At 51.2% G+C, this 20864-nt stretch overlaps 1 protein-coding gene and 1 pseudogene across 1 annotated transcript; both read left to right on the top strand.

The window, feature by feature from the left end:
* The first annotated feature begins 214 nt into the window (after positions 1 to 214).
* Positions 215 to 7070, top strand: LOC123826698 (annotated as a pseudogene).
* Positions 7071 to 13292: 6222 nt separating this feature from the next.
* LOC123826699 (leukocyte immunoglobulin-like receptor subfamily B member 3) lies at positions 13293 to 20350 on the top strand. The gene is made up of 8 exons (XM_045850707.1): positions 13293 to 13492; positions 13639 to 13944; positions 14164 to 14460; positions 14711 to 15013; positions 16667 to 16789; positions 17330 to 17372; positions 17724 to 17776; positions 18806 to 20350. The coding sequence occupies exons 1-8, from the start codon at positions 13399 to 13401 to the stop codon at positions 18916 to 18918; spliced, it is 1332 nt and encodes a 443-aa protein (XP_045706663.1). The 5' UTR covers positions 13293 to 13398; the 3' UTR covers positions 18919 to 20350.
* Positions 20351 to 20864: the final 514 nt, after the last annotated feature.

Genomic DNA, 20864 nt, shown 5'->3' with positions numbered 1-20864 from the left:
GGAGGCTTGAACCAGGATACAAGGGGCACTGAGTGCGCAGGGATCACTCAGGTTTGTCCCCAGGAAGGTGAGTGGGTGCTGTTGCTCAGAAAAAATGAGAACTCAGTGAGGGTGACTGGGATAGAAAGAAAGCCTCACTCTGGGGCCAGGGGAAGGGTGTGTTTCCTTCCCCTATTTCTCTATCTCTGTTCTTTGAGCTCATTGTCACAGTGACATTCGCCTGAACTGCACAGCGAGGAAGAGACCGTGTCTCTGCTGATCTGAGCTCTGCAGGCACAGGGACCCCCGTCTTCCTGAAGTGTCTCCAGGGCCTGGGTGCCCATTGTCCATGTGGAGGACCCACAAGGAGGTACTGAAAGCCGGCAGAAGATAAACGGGTCCTTTGGTGGGAGGCTCTGAGCTGGAAGGACGTGCCCTCGATCACGGCACCTGCAAGGGTTGTCTCAGGAGGCTCTGGGTCTATTTCTTCCTCCAACATAAGAATGAGAGGTGGACTCCTTGGGAGACACTGTCCCCCTTCCTAAGGGGCTGCTGACATGACAACTCCAGGACAGAGACGGCCAACTTCCCAGTGACCATGCCCTGCGTGTCTATCACCCTCAGGACACCCTAATCTCTCCCTTCTACAGGACTGGGTGCAGAGAGGAGACACCATGCCCTCCACCCTCATGGCCCTGCTGTGTCTTGGTGAGATGTGAGGGGGGAGGGGAAGCCCTGCTCTGTCAGGACCTCAGGACTCAGGAGGTTCCTAGGGAGGAGGGTTCTGCTCAGGATTCAGGGCAAATTTCTCACAGAGACTCTCTTGCAGGGCTGAGCATGGGCTCGAAAACCCCATGTACAGGCAGGTGAGTGTGTCCTGGGGTCTCAGTACCCTCTCCACATAAAGGACAAGGTGTTTCCCCATCAGGCAGCTGGGGATGGAAAACAGAAGTTCTAATTTTACTGGATGGGGGATCATCAAGGAAGGTCCTGGGCTGTGATCACAACACGGGGTGGAAAGGACTTGTGACACAGGTTCTGATTTTCTTCCAGGGACTCTCCCCAAACCCACCCTATGGGCTGAGCCAGGCCCTGTGATACCTCAATTCAGCCCCGTGACCATCTGGTGTCAGGGGACCCTGCAGGCCCAGGAGTTCCGTCTGGATAAAGAGGGCAGGCCTGTACTCTGCGACAGAAAGATCCCACCAGATCCCAGGAACAAGACCAAGTTCCTCATTGCACGCATGACAGAACACACTGCAGGGACATATCAGTGTTACTATCTCAGCCAAGGTGCCTGGTCAGAGCGCAGTGACCCCCTGGAGCTGGTGGTGACAGGTGACAGGACACTCAGGGGTCTCAAACTCAGGCTGTGCCCTTGGGAAGAGGGATACTCTCAGGGGATCTACCCCTCACTGCCCAGCCCTGGGGGAGATGAGGCAGGAGTGAGCCACATTTCACATGCTGCCTCCATCTCTCCTAGGATTCTACTACAGCAAACCCAGGGTCTCAGCCCTGCCCAGCCCTGTTGTGACCTCAGGAGGGAATGTGACCCTCCAGTGTGGCTCATGGAAGGGATTTGACAGGTTCGTTCTGACTAAGGAAGGAGAAGACAGGCTCTCCTGGGCCATGAACTCACAGGGAGACCCAGGTGGGCAGGTCCAGGCCATGTTCCCAGTAGGCCCAGTGACCTGCAGCCACAGGTGGACATTCAGATGCTATGGATATAACAGGAACAGACCCCAGGTGTGGTCATGGCCCAGTGACCCCCTGGAGTTGGTGATTCCAGGTAAAAAAAAAGCTTTATTTTGCCTTTTTGTGTGCATTGAGTCTCCAGACAGGTTACTGGGGTATGTGCAGGGAGGGGAACCCCATGTGGGAGGTACTATGGGGGGAGCACAGGGGCTCCTGAGCCAGAGACACACAGAGAGACAGTGGGACCTGGGGGCCAGTCCAGGACGAGGGTTCTTGAGAGGAGCAGCCCTGTCACTCCTGTCTGGTCCCTGCAGGTGGCTCAGGGAAGCCCTCCCTCCTGAGCCAGCAGGGCCCCATTGTGGCCTCTGGACAGAACCTGACCCTCCAGTGTCGCTCTGACATCAGCTATGACAGATTTGTTCTGTCCAAGGAGGGGGGACAGGACCTCCCCAAAGCTCTGTCCTGCAGCCCCAGGCTGGGCTCTCTCAGGCCAGCTTCCCCTGGGCACTGTGAGCAGTATTCACGGGGGCCAGTACAGGTGCTACGGTGGACACAACCTCTCCTCTGAGTGGTCGGCCCCCAGTGACCCCCTGGACATCCTGGTGGCAGGTGAGGAGCCAGTGGGTTCAGTATGGACCCAGAGTCTGCTTAGACCCTGCTGGGGGTTTCAGGTGGTGATGGGCAGGACAAGGAGTGTGGGGGTCCCCCAGAGTGGGAAGGAGACAGACCAGGGGTTTGGAGAAGCGAGCAGGAGACTCACAGAAAACAGAGACAGACAGAGAAAAGGGTCCTCGAAAAATAGCCTGTGACTCTCAGGTCAGAATTAGGTGGTGACAGCCCCCTTACCCACACCCCTCTCTAGGATGGCTCCATTATCGACCCTTCCTCACTGTACAGCCAGGCCCCACAGTGGCCTCAGGAGAGAACGTGACCCTGCTGTGTCAGTCACAGAGCTGGAGGGACACTTTCCTTCTGGCCAAGGAGGGGGCAGCCGATCCCCCCCTGCGTCTGAGATCACAGTCCCGAGCTCAGCAGCACCAAGCACAGTTCTCCCTGGGTCCTGTGACCTCAGCCCATGGGGGAACCTACAGGTGCTACAGCTCGCACAGCACCTCCCCCTACCTGCTGTCACAGCCCAGTGACCCCCCTGGAGCTCCTGGTCTCAGGTAAGGAACCCCAAACCCTGCTTTCTGAGCTACTGTCTCAGGGCCCTGTGTCCAGAAGAGATATGGGCTGAAAATGGAGGGAGATGGCTCTAGGGGATTCTTACCAACAGTACCTCTGGCTCTTAGGGACCCTGCTATACCTGTCCACCCCCGCCCTCTCACCTGGGATCAAAGGTGGTAGGTGGGCCAAAGGCATATCTTGAGAGGCTATAGAGCAGGTTCACAGGAAGACTCCAGGTGCTCTGCTGAACCCAAAGTCAGTCCCACACCCTCACACCAGTCCGTCCTCATTCCCAGGACCCTCTGGAGACCCCAGGCCCCCAGCCACAGGGCCCATCCCCAAAGCTGGTGAGTCCCTGAGAACTCTGCTCAGAGGGAGCACAGAGCTTCCCAGGGAAGTTCTAAGGGTCCATCAGGGGGTCTTGTGACCCCCAAACACTTAGGGTGGAGACTTTGTCAGGGGCCTGGGAGTCACACAGAGATGCCAGAACCACAGGAGTGCCAGGGCTCTGAGGCTGGCAGGTGAACGAAATGGCGGGCATGGTAGACAAGCACAATGGGCCCAGGCTGGAGGAGGAGCCAGGTTCAAGTGGAGAGAAGTTGGTCACCACCACACACCCCCATCCTGAATTTCTACAAATCTCTGATGGTCGGCCCCTCCCTGACTCAGAGACAGACCCACAGAGCAGTAAGTGAGGGTCTCTGTGGGGAGGTGGTAGGTGTGTCCAGGGGGGCAGGGGCTGAGTCCTGTGCAAGTTCAGGCTCCTCTGGTGATTCTGACTTAGACACACCCTTCCCCTCTCTGTGCCTCAGTGTCTCCAAGTGTCAAAGGAGAGAAACATGGCCCAGAGCTTAGATTGCCTTTCAGTCTGACTCTCACTTCCTTGGAGGGAGTTTCCCAGGGAAGCCCCCCCCAGGATGGGGTGTTATGGGAACCATCCCCTCTGTAGCAGGGATGGTGACACTGTACAGGGAGGGACAGGCAAGACAAGGTCTAGGAACATAAGTCCTTTCCCTCAGCTCAGGTGCTCAGCTCAGAGCAGGTAACAAGAGCTGGAGTGAGACCTGGTTCAGGTCTAGGCTCTGCTGCTCCTGCTGTGGGGCCCAGAATCCATTCTCTTCTCTAAGTGTCAGGTTCATGTCTGTTCATCCCTGGCCCCCTCCTGCTCACAGGTCTGCAGTGACATTAGGTGACACGAGGGGACTCACAGAGCTCAGGAAGACAGGGCCCCCAGCCCAGCCAAACCATTCAAAGAGGGAATCACGGTTCACCACACACCCCTATCCCTCCTGTGTCCCTGCTGTGCTGAGGACAGGTATTAAGGAAGGACCCTCAGGTACAGGTGAAATAGGACAGACCCCTGCAGATGAGGAGCCGAGAGCTCAGAGCTGGTGTCCACCTGGGGACAGCAGGAGGACAGCACAGGGAACCCACATCCTGGGGTCCAGTCCCAGTCCTGCCTCAGCCAGGCTAAATGACTTGGAGCACGTGGCTAACCCCTTGAGCCACAGTGGACTGGGTGGTGCAGGAGGGCTGTGAGGTTAGAGGAGCTGAAGGACAGACCACAGCACATGCCTTGCACACAGTAGGTGCTCATGAAATGGCACCTTTGGCTCATTCATGATGTCAAAGATTGACTCTGGAGTGTGTCTCGGACCTCCTGTATGACAGATTCATTCTCTTCAAGGAAAGGGGACAGGACCTCCCCCAGATCACTTTCCTGCAGCCCTAGACTGGGCTTTCTCAGGCCAGCTTCCCCCTGAGCACTGTGAACAGCTTCCATGGTGGCTAGTACAGTTGCTATGGTGGACACAAGCTCGCCTCTGAGTGGCCAGGCCCTAGTGACCCTCTGGAAATTCTGATGGCAGGAGAGGAGCCAGTGGGTTCAGTCAGGGACCCAGAGCCTGCTCAGGCCCTCTGGGGGTCTCAGGTGCTGATGGCCAGGACAAGGGGTGTAGGGTCCCCAGGGAGGGTAAGAGACAAAGGGGCAGGGGAAAAGGGCAAAGGGGGAGACACAGAGAAAGCAGACAGAGAGGAGGGTCCTCAGAAAGGGGCCTGGTGACTCTCAGGTCAGAACCAGGTGGTAATAGCACCTCACCCACCCCCCTCTCTATAGGACAGCACCATGACAGACCCTCCCTCACTGTGCAGCCATGCCCCACAGTGGCCTCAGGAGAGAAGGTGACCCTGCTGTGTCAGTCACAGAGCCAGAGGGACACTTTCCTTCTGACCAAGGTGGGGCAGCCAGTCCTCTGCTGCATCTCAGATCACAGTCCCAAGCTCAGAGCATCAGGCAGAGTTCTCCATGGGTCCTGTGACCTCAGCCCATGGGGGGACCTACACATGCTACACCTCAGTCACCACCTTCCCCTACTGGTTGTCAGAGCCCAGTGACCCTCTGGAGTTCCTAGTCTCAGGTGAGAAGCCTCTGACCCTGTTATTTCTGTGCTAGTCCACCTCAGGGCCCTATCCCTAGGAGATTTGGGGACAGAAATAAATGAAGAGTGAAGGAGGTTCCACAGAGGGGGTCCAACCCCTGAAAGGTGGAAAGAGACAGGCCTTTCCACCCCTGAGCCCCCTTTTCTGAATCTCAGCAGAGAAACAGCAGGAGGGAGGAGTGAGATGTGTGAGAAGTGAGGAGAAAGGTGATTAGACTGAGCAGAGAGGACAGATCCCCTCCCCCACTCATCCCTTGCATCTTCATCTCAGAGTCTGAGCCCCCTGGTGTGCTGGCTGCCACTGGACCCTCTTACAGAGACAGCAGCTTCTCCCACAGCCCTGGGGCCTGGCTCCTGGGCTCACCTGGAGCCTCCAGCACTCAGGTGCTCACCTGAGAGTGAGGAGGGGATGTGCCAGGTTCAGGAAGAGCTGGGCTCCCGCCCACACTGAGGGTCCCCTGTCTGCTCCATGGTTCTGGTCGCCCTTTTCTGTTCCTGCTCCTTTCTGTGAACTTTCAGGCAATACGTGCATGTATAAATTTGAGTTATAAACACTTCTGCCTTCAGAAAGGAAATTCTGCTCTTATTTAACCGTGATTATGTTAAATTTGCCCATTTATTATGAAAATAACCATTTATTATTAAGAGGTTCTTTTAGAAATACTTGTATTGTTGTTCAATTACAGTTGTCTGCACTTACTCCCATCCACTCACCCCCCACCACCCGCCATCCCCACTTCCATCCCCTGCTTCCACCCCTCCTTGGAGTTCTCCAAGTGTTGTTTACAGTTGTTCTGAAAACCCTTCCCCCGCCCCCATTATCCCCTCCCACCTCCCCTTATTAAGAGGTTTTTTAAAGTATGCTCTCAAACATTTACTTTTAACTTCAGATGTATTTTGAAGTTTTATTCATAAAATTATCTATACTTAGACCTCAAGAATTGTTTGAGTACCCCATATATGTCTGTGTGTATAGATGAGACCAACCCATGGACCCTGAGTGCTCAGCTGCTGAATAAATATACACTCTCAGCTCCAGAAGAATGAGCTTGGATGGTTCAGTCTCCCACAGAGATTCGGGGGATTAGAAGAATGTCTCTGTTCTGTAATGAGAGACCACATTTCTCACCAAACCTGAATTCTTGGGGCAAAGCCAAACTATGTCCCAAAGGGCCTCAGGAGCAAAGTCTGCACTCAGAAGTCCCCAGTGGACCAGTAGGGCCCATGGCAGCAGAAAGGACCCTCATAGCAGAGAAACAGTTCGGGAAGGTGCTGGAAGCCTCAAGTCATGAGACACTTGAGAGCTTTGAGGACAATTGGCTTGAGTGGGATCAACTCCTCATCTACCCACTTCTTTATGGTTTTCAAGGAGGAGCCAACACCATCAGCCCATCACACAACAGCCCAGATAACAAGAGTGGTGAGTAGGAGAATCCTCAGTTGTGGGTCTGGTGCAGAGGATCCCATCTCTCAGGGGGAGACAGGTGTGCTGGGTGGGCATCTCAGATCCAGGGGGATGTGTCTGCTGTAACCTCTGTGACCTCTTTCTTCACATTTCCTAGACTCCCACCCCCAAGACTTCACAGTGGGCAATCTCATCCGCATGGGTGTGGCTGGCTTGGTCCTGGTGGTCCTCGGGGTGCTGCTATTTCAGGCTCGAGACAGTGAGAGAATGGCCCAGGCTGCCACCAGGACCTGAACACAGAGATAAAGGAACCTTGGAAATTAATTCATATGCCCAGAAGGTTCTGGAAGATAATCTGGGCCATGTCTCGTGACCTGTCTGCAGTGCACTGCAGGTGGAGGGACTTGTTGGTCATATGCAGGGGGGACAAGGTCTGGACACTTCTGCTCTCCACCCGACCATTGCTGAGTCATATGACTGGTTCCTACCTTTCCCCATTTCAACTAAATTAGCATTGATCCCACATGGCATGGTCACGTCCATACCTCCCTGTACTTTCAGGGAGTACATTTTCCTTTTTTTCTAATTACACCTGCCTTGATGTTTGTATGGAGTGTCCATCCACTCACTGCACAGCCTGCAATCTGTTTTAATAAATCAATGAACTGACATCACAGAGATTAAGCCCACAGGAGATAAATCCAAAATGATGCCCTAGCTGGGACTTCTGTTCAGCTAGAATGCAGGAAGTTCTGAATAATGGTTTTTCTGTAGTTTAGCTGTAATTCTCATGTGGTTGATAAAAGTGTGTGTGGTTTTTGTTTTGTTTTGCAGGTTTGTGATTGTTTATTTCCCTTGTCCTCCAGATACATCCATGTAGCACGTGACCTCCTTTCTTTCTTTTATAAATAAGTTTTATTTCTCAATACAGTTGACATCAAATGTTATGGAAGTTTGTGAATCATATGACAGATATTAAGCATTTGTTTTTTAGTTTTGTTTTTGTTGTTTTCCTTCACTGTGGCATCTCACTTTCTACAGTTCAGTGTCTTTATTCTTCTAAATGAATTACATCACTAAATTTTATTCCTTTTATCAACTGTGAAAAGATGAAAATATCAAAAAACTTGTTTCTCTGGAAAGGCCTTATTTCAGTCTCATTGGCTTTATCAAGGAACTAGGAAACACTTTCTTATTTCAGTTAAAGTGTGTGATTGAACTCCTCAGAGAGAACGTCCCCTGTGGTTAAGGCTCTCTCCCCAAAAATCTATTCTTTCTTCTGGAGACACCAACTCTCTGGGTGGGGGTTGGGAGGAGACACAGGCTCCCACTTAGGGACTGGCCTGGCTGACACATTCACTTTGTCCCTTAAAGCTAACGGGGCTCAGTGCACAATCTTCACTGACAATCTGCTCCTGAAAGGTATGTCCCCACTGAGTTCTGGTGTCTTCTTTGCTATGAGGAAGTTCAGCCCCAGCGAGCTTGTCACTATGGTGATGTGCACTTCCTCTAGGAAGTAATTCAGGACACTTAGCCATTTGAGCTGAAATTGACATAGAAAAATTAACTGATTAAAATATTTTTCATTTTCCTGGCCTAGATGGAGGCATAGGTAGACACACTGTGCCTCCTCCCACAACCAAAATAAGGTTAGCAACAATTTAGAAACAAGATAACAACCAGATCTGACAGAAAATTGAACTGTATGGAAGTTGGACAACCAAGGAGTTAAAATATACACATTCATGCAGACCAGTAGGAAGGGCAGAGTTTGGCAGCCAAGTGGAGAGGGATCAAAGCACAAAAAAGCAGTGGCACCAGGTGAGTAAGGCATCCCGGGCGCAAGACCACAACAGGCCGACCCTGGGTGTGTGGGCAACTGGCAGAACCAATGAGGTGGCAATTGTGAAATGAGGAACTACCTGAAAGGCGGCGGAAATGTGGGGCTGACTGGGCAGTCTCACATTTGCACACAGATAAACCGGGCAAAATTGGGCAGTGAGACACACCACGCAACCCACGGTCCAAGCGCAGGGATATTGAACCTTGGGACACTGATTGAAAACACCTATGGGGGCTGAGGTGCAGGGAGAGACTCCCAGGCTCACAGGAGAGTGCATTGGAGAGACCCACAGGGCCCTAGAATGTACACCAGCCCACCCACATGAAAATTAGCACCAGAAAGGCCCAGTTAGCTTGGGGGAAAATGGCGGAATGCACTAAAATCCCACGGAGAGGAAAGCAAGTGCCATTGTTCCCTCTCAAATCCGGCTCCCACATACAGCTTCAGAACCCAGTGACTGGGTTGTCCCACCCTGGTGAACATCTAAGGCTCTGCCCCTCATACATAATAGGTGCAACAAGACCAGAGAAATGGCCCCAACAAAACAACAGATCAAAGCTCCACAGCAAATACAACTAAGCGGCCAAGAGACAGCCAACCTATCAGATGCACAGTTCAAAGCACTGGTGATCAGGATGCTCACAGAATTGGTTCAATGTGGTCACAAATTAGATGAAAAAATGGAGGCTACGCTAAGTGAAATGAAGGAAAATGCACAGGGAACCAATAGTGATGGGAAGGAAACTGGGACCCAAATCGATGGAGTAGACCAGAAAGAAGAGAGAAGCAATCAAACAGAAAAGAATGGAGAAATAAGAAATCAGGAAAAAAATAAGGAGAGGCTTAGGAACCTTTGGGACATCTTTAAACATTCCAACATCAGAATTACAGGGGTACCAGGAGGAGAAGAGGGAGAGCAACAAGAGGAAGGGTTATTTGAACAAATAATGAAGGAGAACTCTCCCAAAGTGGCAAAAAAAAATAGACTTCAGGAAGTTCAGGAAGCTCAAAGAGTCCCACAGAAGTTGGACCCAAGGAGGAACACACCAAATGCACATCATAATTACATTAGCCAAAGTAAAACTGAAGGACAGAATCCTAGAAGCAGCAAGAGATAAGGAGACACTAACCTACAAAGGAATTCCCATCAGACTGTCAGCTGATTTCTCAAAAGAGACCTTGCAGGCCAGAAGGGGCTGGAAAGAAGTACTCCAAGTCATGGAAGGCAAGGACCTACATCCAAGATTGCTCTATCCAGCCAAGCTTTCATTTAGAATGGAAGGGCAGATAAAGTGCTTCTCAGATAAAGTAAACTTAAAGGAGTGCATCATCACCAAGCCCTTATTTTATGAAATGTTCAAGGGACTTATCTAAGAAAAAGAAGATAAAAACTATGAACAGTAAAATGACAGCAAACTCACAATTATTAACAACCACACCTAAAACAAAAACAAAAACAAACTGAGCAAATAACTAGAACAGGAACAGAACCACAGAAATGGAGACCACATGGAGGCTTAGCAACAAGGGAGTTGGAAGGAGGGGGGAAGGTACAGAGAATAGTAGCATAGATGGTGGGTAGAAAATAGACAGGGGGAGGGCAAGAATAATATGGAAAATGTAGAAGCTAAAGAACTTATGACACATGGACATGAACTAAAGAGGGGGAATGTGGGTGGGAGGGGGTGTGCAGGGTGGAGGAGAGTCAAGGGGGTAAATGGGACAATTATAATAGTATAATCAATAAAATATGTTTAAAAAGTTAAAAAATAAAAATAAAAATTTTTCCTTTTTATTTATTTGATTTGATTGTTTTAACTTTTCAAATTATTGTTCAAGTAGAGTTTTCTCCATTCCCCCCCCAACAGTTATAGGAAAGAGAGAGAGAGAGGGAGAGAGAAAGAGAGAGAGAGAAACATAGACTCATTGTTCTATTCATTGAGCATTCATCAGTTGCTTCTTGTGTGTGCCCTGGCTGGGAATTGAGCCCACAACCTTGGTATACTGGGACGATGCTCTAACCAACTGAGCTACCATATAGGGACTAAAATTTGCCATTTTAAAGTGTACAGTTTAGTGTCGATTATGTCTTTGTGTTGTTATTTAACCTCCAACTTCTTCATTTACCACAAATGAAGAAAGACACAGGTTTTATTTTTTTTACACATGCCCCCTCTCACCAGCTGGTCTTTTCCATGTCTCAGTAAATTGCTTGAATATTTATATAGTTTCTCTGGAGCTGTTACTAAATGTCATTCCCACTTCTTTCCATTTGACACAATCAGTGTGACACTGGCCCTCCTCATTCTAGCCCCTGGTAGCTTCTGTCCACACTTCTGGTGTCCCTATGCTGCATTCTAGAAATTTCCTCAATATCGTCCTCCACTTTCATAACTGCACCTTCAGCTCTGTCTCTTCCATGATGGGAATGGTTGTTTTAATGTGTCCATCTATTGGGTTGTTCATCTGTCAGATTTCTAACTCTGTATATTCTTCTGTAAAACAATTCATATCCCTGGCTCAAATCATTGAATCCTCCCTTTATTTTTGATATATTTACACGTGATCTTCTTCCATTGCTCTTATCTTTCCCACTGACTCTCTTTCGTTGGGTATCACAGTCACTACTGTCAGTAGACAGCGTCCATAGCACTGTCAGTCATCCTTAGGATTTCTCCACTGTCCAGTCTTGTAGGAGTCTCTCCCCTCCCACCTTTGGTTTCCCAAAGATTCTCCCAGCTGTCTTGGGAGTCAGGCTGACCAGGGGCCTTGGCAGCTGCCCCTGCCCCAGGCCATTTACTCTCTCAGGCTCAGCACCTGCTCACCATTTTGCCTACCTGGGCTGCTCCAATGGGAGCCACACACACACACACACACACACACACACACACACACGCACACACACGCACACACAGGAAAGACACCCATGGCTGACATACTGGATTCAATGTGTTTCAGGACACAGAAGACAGACGGGTCACTGTTGACCATGAACTTGGGGGAATGGACAGAGACACCCCAGAGCCCACTCAGAAACAAGGAGCAGGGACCACACATGCAGCCTTCAACTGCTTTCTGACTCCCTTCTTGTGAGGAGTTGGGGTCCTTCTCTGTCCACTCAGGAGGGGAATTTCCTCCCTATCACTCATGGATGGTCCCAGTCACTTGGGCCATCATGAAACCGATGTTCTCTACTGAAACGTCTCTGTTCACCACTGTGGTTCCCCCTCCATTTGTGGATCTTTCATCTCTCTCATAGACATGTCTGTGCCTACACAATGTAGAGCTATTGTGAGTAGTTGTGCTTGGAATCAGAGCAGACAAGGTCTCAAGTGGGTGCTACAATCTTGCTCTTGACCATGGACACCTTGATCCTCTCATGTCCCAGCCCACTCATGCCCTCCTCTTGTCTGGAAATAGAAGTCTCCCTCCCATGAACCAGCACCACTGACCCACAGCCACTGTGGGACTGGGCTTTGTGACATGATCCAGATGAGGAGACTGAGGCAGAGACAGGACTTTACCTCTCAAGGACACATGGACATTAGATGATGAGTATTTAAGTAAATATCTGGTTTAAGTAAAAGTCGGGACTCTAAGCCAAGTCAATGTCCCCTGAAGTTTGAAGGTAGGATCACAGGACAAGGAGGAGGCTTGAACCAGGATACAAGGGGGCACTGAGTGCGCAGGGATCACTTAGGTTTGTCCCCAGGAAGGTGAGTGGGTGCTGTTGCTCAGAAAAAATGAGAACTCAGTGAGGGTGACTGGGATAGAAAGAAAGCCTCACTCTGGGGCCAGGGGAAGGGTGTGTTTCCTTCCCCTATTTCTCTATCTCTGTTCTTTGAGCTCATTGTCACAGTGACATTCGCCTGAACTGCAGAGTGAGGAGGAGACCGTGTCTCTGCTGATCTGAGCTCTGCAGGTACAGGGACCCCTGCCTTTCTGAAGTGTCTCCAGGGCCTGGGTGCCCACTGTCCATGTGGAGGACCCACAAGGAGGCACTGAAAGCCAGCAGAGGATAAACGGGTCCCTTGCGGGGAGGCTCTGACCTGGAAGGACGTGCCCTGGATCACCTCACCTGCAAGGGCCGTCAGGAGGCTCTGGGTCTATTTCTTCCTCCAACATAAGAATGAGAGGTGGACTCCTTGGGAGACACTGTCCCCCTTCCTAAGGGGCTGCTGACATGACAACTCCAGGACAGAGACGGCCAACTTCCCAGTGACCATGCCCTGCGTGTCTATCACCCTCAGGACACCCTAATTTCTCCCTTCTACAGGACTGGGTGCAGAGAGGAGACACCATGCCCACCACCCTCATGGCCCTGCTGTGTCTTGGTGAGATGTGGGAAAGGAGGGGAAGCCCTGCTCTGTCAGGACCTCAGGACTCAGGAGGTTCCTAGGGAGGAGGGTTCTGCTCAGGATTCAGGGCAAATTTCTCACAGAGACTCTCTTGCAGGGCTGAGCATGGGCTCGAAAACCCCATGTACAGGCAGGTGAGTGTGTCCTGGGGTCTCAGTACCCTCTCCACATAAAGGACAAGGTGTTTCCCCATCAGGCAGCTGGGGATGGAAAACAGAAGTTCTAATTTTACTGGATGGGGGATCATCAAGGAAGGTCCTGGGCTGTGATCACAACACGGGGTGGAAAGGACTTGTGACTCAGGTTCTGATTTTCTTCCAGGGACCCTCCCCAAACCCACCCTATGGGCTGAGCCAGGCCCTATGATACCTCAATTCAGCCCCGTGACCATCTGTTGTCAGGGGGACCCTGCAGGCCCAGGAGTTCCGTCTGGATAAAGAGGGCAGGCCTGTACTCTGCGACAGAAAGATCCCACCAGATCCCAGGAACAAGACCAAGTTCCTCATTGCACGCATGACAGAACACACTGCAGGGACATATCAGTGTTACTATCTCAGCCAAGGTGCCTGGTCAGAGCGCAGTGACCCCCTGGAGCTGGTGGTGACAGGTGACAGGACACTCAGGGGTCTCAAACTCAGGCTGTGCCCTTCGGGAAGAGGGATACTCTCAGGGGATCTACCCCTCACTGCCCAGCCCTGGGGGAGATGAGGCAGGAGTGAGCCACATTTCACATGCTGCCTCCATCTCTCCTAGGATCCTACTACAGCAAACCCAGGGTCTCAGCCCTGCCCAGCCCTGTTGTGACCTCAGGAGGGAATGTGACCCTCCAGTGTGGCTCACGGGTGGCATTTGACAGGTTCATTCTGACTAAGGGAGGAGAAGACAGGCTCTCCTGGACCCTGGACTCACAGGTAGACCTAGGTGGGCAGGTCCAGGTCCTGCTCCCAGTAGGCCCAGTGACCTGCAGCCACAGGTGGACATTCAGATGCTATGGATATAACAGGAACAGACCCCAGGTGTGGTCATGGCCCAGTGACCCCCTGGAGTTGGTGATTCCAGGTAAAAAAAAAGCTTTATTTTGCCTTTTGTGTGCATTGAGTCTCCAGACAGGTTACTGGGGTATGTGCAGGGAGGGGAACCCCATGTGGGAGGTACTATGGGGGGAGCACAGGGGCTCCTGAGCCAGAGACACACAGAGAGACAGTGGGACCTGGGGGCCAGTCCAGGACGAGGGTTCTTGAGAGGAGCAGCCCTGTCACTCCTGTCTGGTCCCTGCAGGTGGCTCAGGGAAGCCCTCCCTCCTGAGCCAGCAGGGCCCCATTGTGGCCTCTGGACAGAACCTGACCCTCCAGTGTCGCTCTGACATCAGCTATGACAGATTTGTTCTGTCCAAGGAGGGGGGACAGGACCTCCCCCAAAGCTCTGTCCTGCAGCCCCAGGCTGGGCTCTCTCAGGCCAGCTTCCCCCTGGGCACTGTGAGCAGTATTCACGGGGGCCAGTACAGGTGCTACGGTGGACACAACCTCTCCTCTGAGTGGTCGGCCCCCAGTGACCCCCTGGACATCCTGGTGGCAGGTGAGGAGCCAGTGGGTTCAGTATGGACCCAGAGTCTGCTTAGACCCTGCTGGGGGTTTCAGGTGGTGATGGGCAGGACAAGGAGTGTGGGGTCCCCAGAGTGGGAAGGAGACAGACCAGGGGTTTGGAGAAGCGAGCAGGAGACTCACAGAAAACAGAGACAGACAGAGAAAAGGGTCCTCGAAAAATAGCCTGTGACTCTCAGGTCAGAATTAGGTGGTGACAGCCCCTTACCCACACCCCTCTCTAGGATGGCTCCATTATCGACCCTTCCTCACTGTACAGCCAGGCCCCACAGTGGCCTCAGGAGAGAACGTGACCCTGCTGTGTCAGTCACAGAGCTGGAAAGACACTTTCCTTCTGGCCAAGGAGGGGGCAGCCGATCCCCCCCTGCGTCTGAGATCACAGTCCCGAGCTCAGCAGCACCAAGCACAGTTCTCCCTGGGTCCTGTGACCTCAGCCCATGGGGGAACCTACAGGTGCTACAGCTCGCACAGCACCTCCCCCTACCTGCTGTCACAGCCCAGTGACCCCCTGGAGCTCCTGGTCTCAGGTAAGGAACCCCAAACCCTGCTTTCTGAGCTACTGTCTCAGGGCCCTGTGTCCAGAAGAGATATGGGCTGAAAATGGAGGGAGATGGCTCTAGGGATTCTTACCAACAGTACCTCTGGCTCTTAGGGACCCTGCTATACCTGTCCACCCCGCCCTCTCACCTGGGATCAAAGGTGGTAGGTGGGCCAAAGGCATATCTTGAGAGGCTATAGAGCAGGTTCACAGGAAGACTCCAGGTGCTCTGCTGAACCCAAAGTCAGTCCCACACCCTCACACCAGTCCGTCCTCATTCCCAGGACCCTCTGGAGACCCCAGGTCCCCAGCCACAGGGCCCATCCCCAAAGCTGGTGAGTCCCTGAGAACTCTGCTCAGAGGGAGCACAGAGCTTCCCAGGGAAGTTCTAAGGGTCCATCAGGGGGTCTTGTGACCCCCAAACACTTAGGGTGGAGACTTTGTCAGGGGCCTGGGAGTCACACAGAGATGCCAGAACCACAGGAGTGCCAGGGCTCTGAGGCTGGCAGGTGAACGAAATGGCGGGCATGGTAGACAAGCACAATGGGCCCAGGCTGGGGGAGGAGCCAGGTTCAAGTGGAGAGAAGTTGGTCACCACCACACACCCCCCATCCTGAATTTCTACAAATCTCTGATGGTCGGCCCCTCCCTGACTCAGAGACAGACCCACAGAGCAGTAAGTGAGGGTCTCTGTGGGGAGGTGGTAGGTGTGTCCAGGGGGGGGGGCAGGGGCTGAGTCCTGTGCAAGTTCAGGCTCCTCTGGTGATTCTGACTTAGACACACCCTTCCCCTCTCTGTGCCTCAGTGTCTCCAAGTGTCAAAGGAGAGAAACATGGCCCAGAGCTTAGATTGCCTTTCAGTCTGACTCTCACTTCCTTGGAGGGAGTTTCCCAGGGAAGCCCCCCAGGATGGGGTGTTATGGGAACCATCCCCTCTGTAGCAGGGATGGTGACACTGTACAGGGAGGGACAGGCAAGACAAGGTCTAGGAACATAAGTCCTTTCCCTCAGCTCAGGTGCTCAGCTCAGAGCAGGGAACAAGAGCTGGAGTGAGACCTGGTTCAGGTCCCGGCTCTGCGCTCCTGCTGTGGGGCCCAGAATCCATTCTCTTCTCTAAGTGTCAGGTTCATGTCTGTTCATCCCTGGTCCCCTCCTGCTCACAGGTCTGCAGTGACATTAGGTGACACGAGGGGACTCACAGAGCTCAGGAAGACAGGGCCCCAGCCCAGCCAAACCATTCAAAGTGGGAATCAGGGTTCACCACACACCCCTATTCCTCCTGTGTCCCTGCTGTGCTGAGGACAGGTATTAAGGAAGGACCCTCAGGTACAGGTGAAACAGGACAGACCCCTGCAGATGAGGAGCCGAGAGCTCAGAGCTGGTGTCCACCTGGGGACAGCAGGAGGACAGCACAGGGAACCCACATCTTGGGGTCCAGTCCCAGTCCTGCCCCAGCCAGGCTGAATGACTTGGAGCACGTGGCTAACCCCTTGAGCCACAGTGAACTGGGTGGCGTGTCAGCCATGCCTGGTGCAGGAGGGCTGTGAGGTTAGAGGGGTTGAAGGACAGACCACATCACATGCCTTGCACACAGTAGGTGCTCATGAAATGGCACCTTTGGCTCATTCATGATGTCACTCCAGCTCAGGGTCTCCAATGGTACTGGAACGTGCTGATTGGGGTCTCAGTGGCCCTCGTCCTGCTGCTCTTCCTCCTCCTCTTCCTCTTCCTCCGACACCAGCATCAAAGCAAAGGCAGGATGTTGGGTGAGTAGGAAATGGGGTGACCTGGGCCACGGGACAGAGGGCTCAGACCACCTGCCGCAGGAAAACAAATAGATGGGGAAGGTCATCTGAGAAACAGATTTCTCCAGAATCTCACATCAGAAATTGTTAAGGGCCATGGCTGATGCGTCTCAGTGGATTGAGCACTGGCCTGTAAACCAGTCACCGGTTCCATTCCTGGTCAGGGCACATGCGTGGGTTGTGAGTTGGGTCCCCATCAGTGAGCTGTGTTGGAGGCAGCCACTCATTGGTGTTTCTCTCCCTCTCTCCCTTCCTTCCCCTCTGTCTAAAAATAAATGAATAAAAAATTCTAGAAAGGAAACACTGAACATCAGCACAGATGTACAAATGTGAGGTGATCTTTCATCATTTTCAGTCTCCTTAAACATGAAATGTATGCACAAATATGTTAAGGTTCCTTCTTTCCTCTGGAATCACACAGGGAGGGGTCTGTACCCAACCAGGGCTGAGAGTGTCCCTCTTGACCAGCCCAGGGAGAGCCTGACATCCAATCTCTTGCAGGAACCACAGACCAAGAGCCCAAGGATAGAGGCCTGCGGACCAGGTAATTCCTGCCTTGAAGACCCCTGACCCCTGCCCAAGGCCCTGCACTGCCTCAAATTCCCTTGTCTCCTCCCCCAGCTCCAGCCCAGCTGCAGATGCCCAGGAAGAGCCCCTCTGTGAGAGGAAGGGACAGCTGCCATGGGGAGGGGGCACAAGGATTTCAGGAGGCCATGGGGGAGGGGGAACCATGGGAGGGTGTGGGGGTTAGGGGTAAGAGGGACTGAAATCTACACACCCTGACCTGGACCCTCACCTCATCCCTGGGTTAGTGACCCATCTGGGAGCAGGTGGGTTTGCAGCCCTGAGATCCCAGGGACACTGCCAGGAGACACACCCCATTCTGTCCCAGCAGATGCTGCCATGAAGGACCCTCATCCTGGGGAGGGCATGGAGCTGGACTCTCAGGTGAGACCCCTGCTCCTGTCCAGCACACCAAGGACCTTCCTGTTGCCCATTTCACTCCAATGGTCACTTCCCTCTCTACCCCCCTTGTATCACAGTAGCACCTACACTGACCTGTCCTTCTGGGCACCAGGTCATCCTGCTGTCACTCACTCCCCCAGCTTTCTTGTGTCCTGATGACCCTTCCTGGGTGGTCCCCTGTGCTGGCTTCTCATTCTCTGTCCCTGTGCAGCCCCAGGTCTCAGGAGGAGGCATGAATGACTGAATGACCTGCAGGTCCAAGGGTCCTGTCACTCACTCACACAGCAGCTGTGGCAGGAGCTCACTGGTTATAGTCTCTATGTCGGCGCCACGGTGCAGCTCTGAGCAGCTTGTCCCCACCCTCCTCCAGTTCACCTGTGGGTGAGGGAGACACCTGCAGACAGGCAGATGGCCTCCTGGAGAGCCAAGTGCTGTGAAGGAGAATGAGGCAAGAGCAGGGGGAGGTGTGTGGTAAGGGGAGAGAACAGAGAAAACAGCAGGTGCAAAGGTCCTGAGGCAGGACCTGCTGCTTCAGCCAGATGGGCCCTGTGGCTGGACCTGAATGAGCAAGAGACAGAGCAGTAGGTTAATAGTCAGATCCGTAGAAGCACCAGGAGTTTCAAGGCTGAGGGAGTCCCTGCAGACTCCATCAGGAGAGTGAACTCATCTGATCTGAAGTTTAAGCCATCACTCTGACACCATGTGGACACGTGAATGGAGGGTTTCAACTGTGGGGTGAAGGATACACTGGTTCTGTCTCACTGTCTCTCTGCAGCAGAACAGGACCCATGATGACTCTGAGGGAGTGACATGTTCCTAGGTGACTCACTCAACATCGAGGCTCAGGCAGGGAATGGCCTCCTCACCTTCCTCTTTATCATGGGGATTGCTGGCCATGAAGAGCAGAGAAGCAAAAAATGACTGACAGTCAAGTGGGTCCCGTCCTTTCCAGACCCCAGGCTTCCCCAACCTTAACCACCTTTCACCCCTCTCACTGTCCCCCTGCTCCAGGCTGCTGCCTCTGCTGCCCCCCAGGATGTGACCTACGCCCAGCTGACTCACTTGGCCGTCAGAGAGGAGACAAGTGTACCCCCTTCCTCCCCGTCAGAGGAGCCCCCAGATGAGCCCAGTGTGTATGCTTCTCTGGCCACCCACTAGCCAAGGAAGGACCCAGACCCCACACTCCAGGGAGAGAGCCTGCAGGGACCCCAGAAGGCACAGGAGCTGCCCCCCTAAGGACACTCAGCTAGTGACCCCAGTCAGCCTGGAGACCTGACATGGACCCCCAGCAGTTTCAACTGATTTTGCAGTTGAAGATAAATGGCATCCAAACATTTTGTAGTCAAAGCAATAGCCTTATCAATAATCAGTGTGTTAACTGATTATTGAGAGGAAGTGAGAGAATGTTTAAAATAATGATAACATAAATATTATACACCAAACATATAAAAGAAGAAAATTAAGAAGCATGAACAATTATGTTAGAAAATAAAAGCCTGAAATAAATGACCTAATTTATTTTATCAAGTACTATAGAATTGTACACCTGAAACCTGCATAATTTTTATTAACAAAGTCATGCCAATAAATTCAATAAAGAAGAATTTAGAGAAAGAATAGCAAATTATTATAAATGGCAGTAGAAGGAGAGACATAATAATGAATGGATACTAATGAAAATGAACAGAAATAGACAAAAGGCAACAAAACCAAAAGACTTCGTTCTGAAAACATCAATCACACTTACAAAGTCTACTACAACGGCCACAGGACAAAGAGAGAAGACACTTGTCACCTCTATCAGGACAGCATTATAGGTCTTACAGACTTTAAATAGATAACAGAACACTATAAACAATTTGATACCAATGTATTAGAACATGTAGTTAAAATGGACCCCTTCCAGTGGACAATTTATTAGACATAAGGATTAATAGAAATTTTGTATCACCTTATGTGTACATTAAATACATTGGCTTTGTAATGAGAAACTGTCTTATAACTGAACACTGTGGAATAGAAAAAACTCAAAATGATAGAAACAAAGAGTAGAGTGTGAGTTACCAGCAGTGAGGGAAGGAGAAACGGGCAGGTATTGGTTAAAAGGTACAAACTTCCAGCTAAAAGACTGACAAATTCCAGGGCTGTAATGTACAGCATGGTGACTGTAGCTACTAACACTGTATCATATTTTTGAGTGTTGCTAAGACAGTAGATCACAAACGGTTGTCACCACAAAAAGAAATGGCAACTCTGTAACAGGAAGGAGGTGTTAGCTAATGCTACTGTGGTCATCATTTTGCAACATATAAATGTTTCAATTCACCAGGCTTGTTGGGGATTTCTTCCCAGTGCTTCTGCATTTATAACATGCAAACACATTCACACACCCCAAAGTTACACAAACATTTCCTGAGAGCAGAAAAAGAAGCACACCCCAACACATTCTGTCAGCCTGGAAAATATTGACTCCAAAACCTGAGAAGACTACAAAATGGAAAAGCACTGGGGAGAATATTCTCGTGAACTTAGATGAAGACCACTAAAAGTATCACAAATAAGATTCAGCAATAGATACATATTTTAATAATTTAATAAAAAACAATATATCATGACTAACTTGGGTTTTCTGTTTTTTGGGTTTTGGGGGGAGGGTAGAGAAGCTTGAAATAATTTGAAAATAATCACAATGTAATATACAGATGATGGGTCATAAAATTGTACACCTGAAATCCGTATAATCTTATCAACCAATGTCATCCCAATAAATTTAATTTAAAAATCAATATAATCCAACCCATTATGGGAACAAGTAAAAAATTCTCACCTCAACAGACGCGGAGAAAGCCTTTGATAAAACGAACCAACAATTCACAGTGAAAACACAAATTCATCAGCAATAAAAGGGGATTTCTTATTTTATCAAGGCATGTTTAACAATCAACACTAGACATCTTTCTTAAAGTTAAAGCCTTGAACTCCTGCTCTCTATACCTGGGAATGATCCCAGTACTGTCCTTATGACCTCTTCTATTTAACAGAGCCCTGGAGGTACCAACCAACTAAATAA

The sequence above is a fragment of the Phyllostomus hastatus genome, unplaced genomic scaffold (genome assembly GCF_019186645.2).
Source record: "Phyllostomus hastatus isolate PE091 unplaced genomic scaffold, TTU_PhHast_1.1 phas_contig_843, whole genome shotgun sequence".
Taxonomy (NCBI): domain Eukaryota; kingdom Metazoa; phylum Chordata; class Mammalia; order Chiroptera; family Phyllostomidae; genus Phyllostomus; species Phyllostomus hastatus.
The sequence above is the reverse complement of the archived record's forward strand: the minus strand, read 5'-3'. Positions and strand labels throughout refer to the sequence as shown.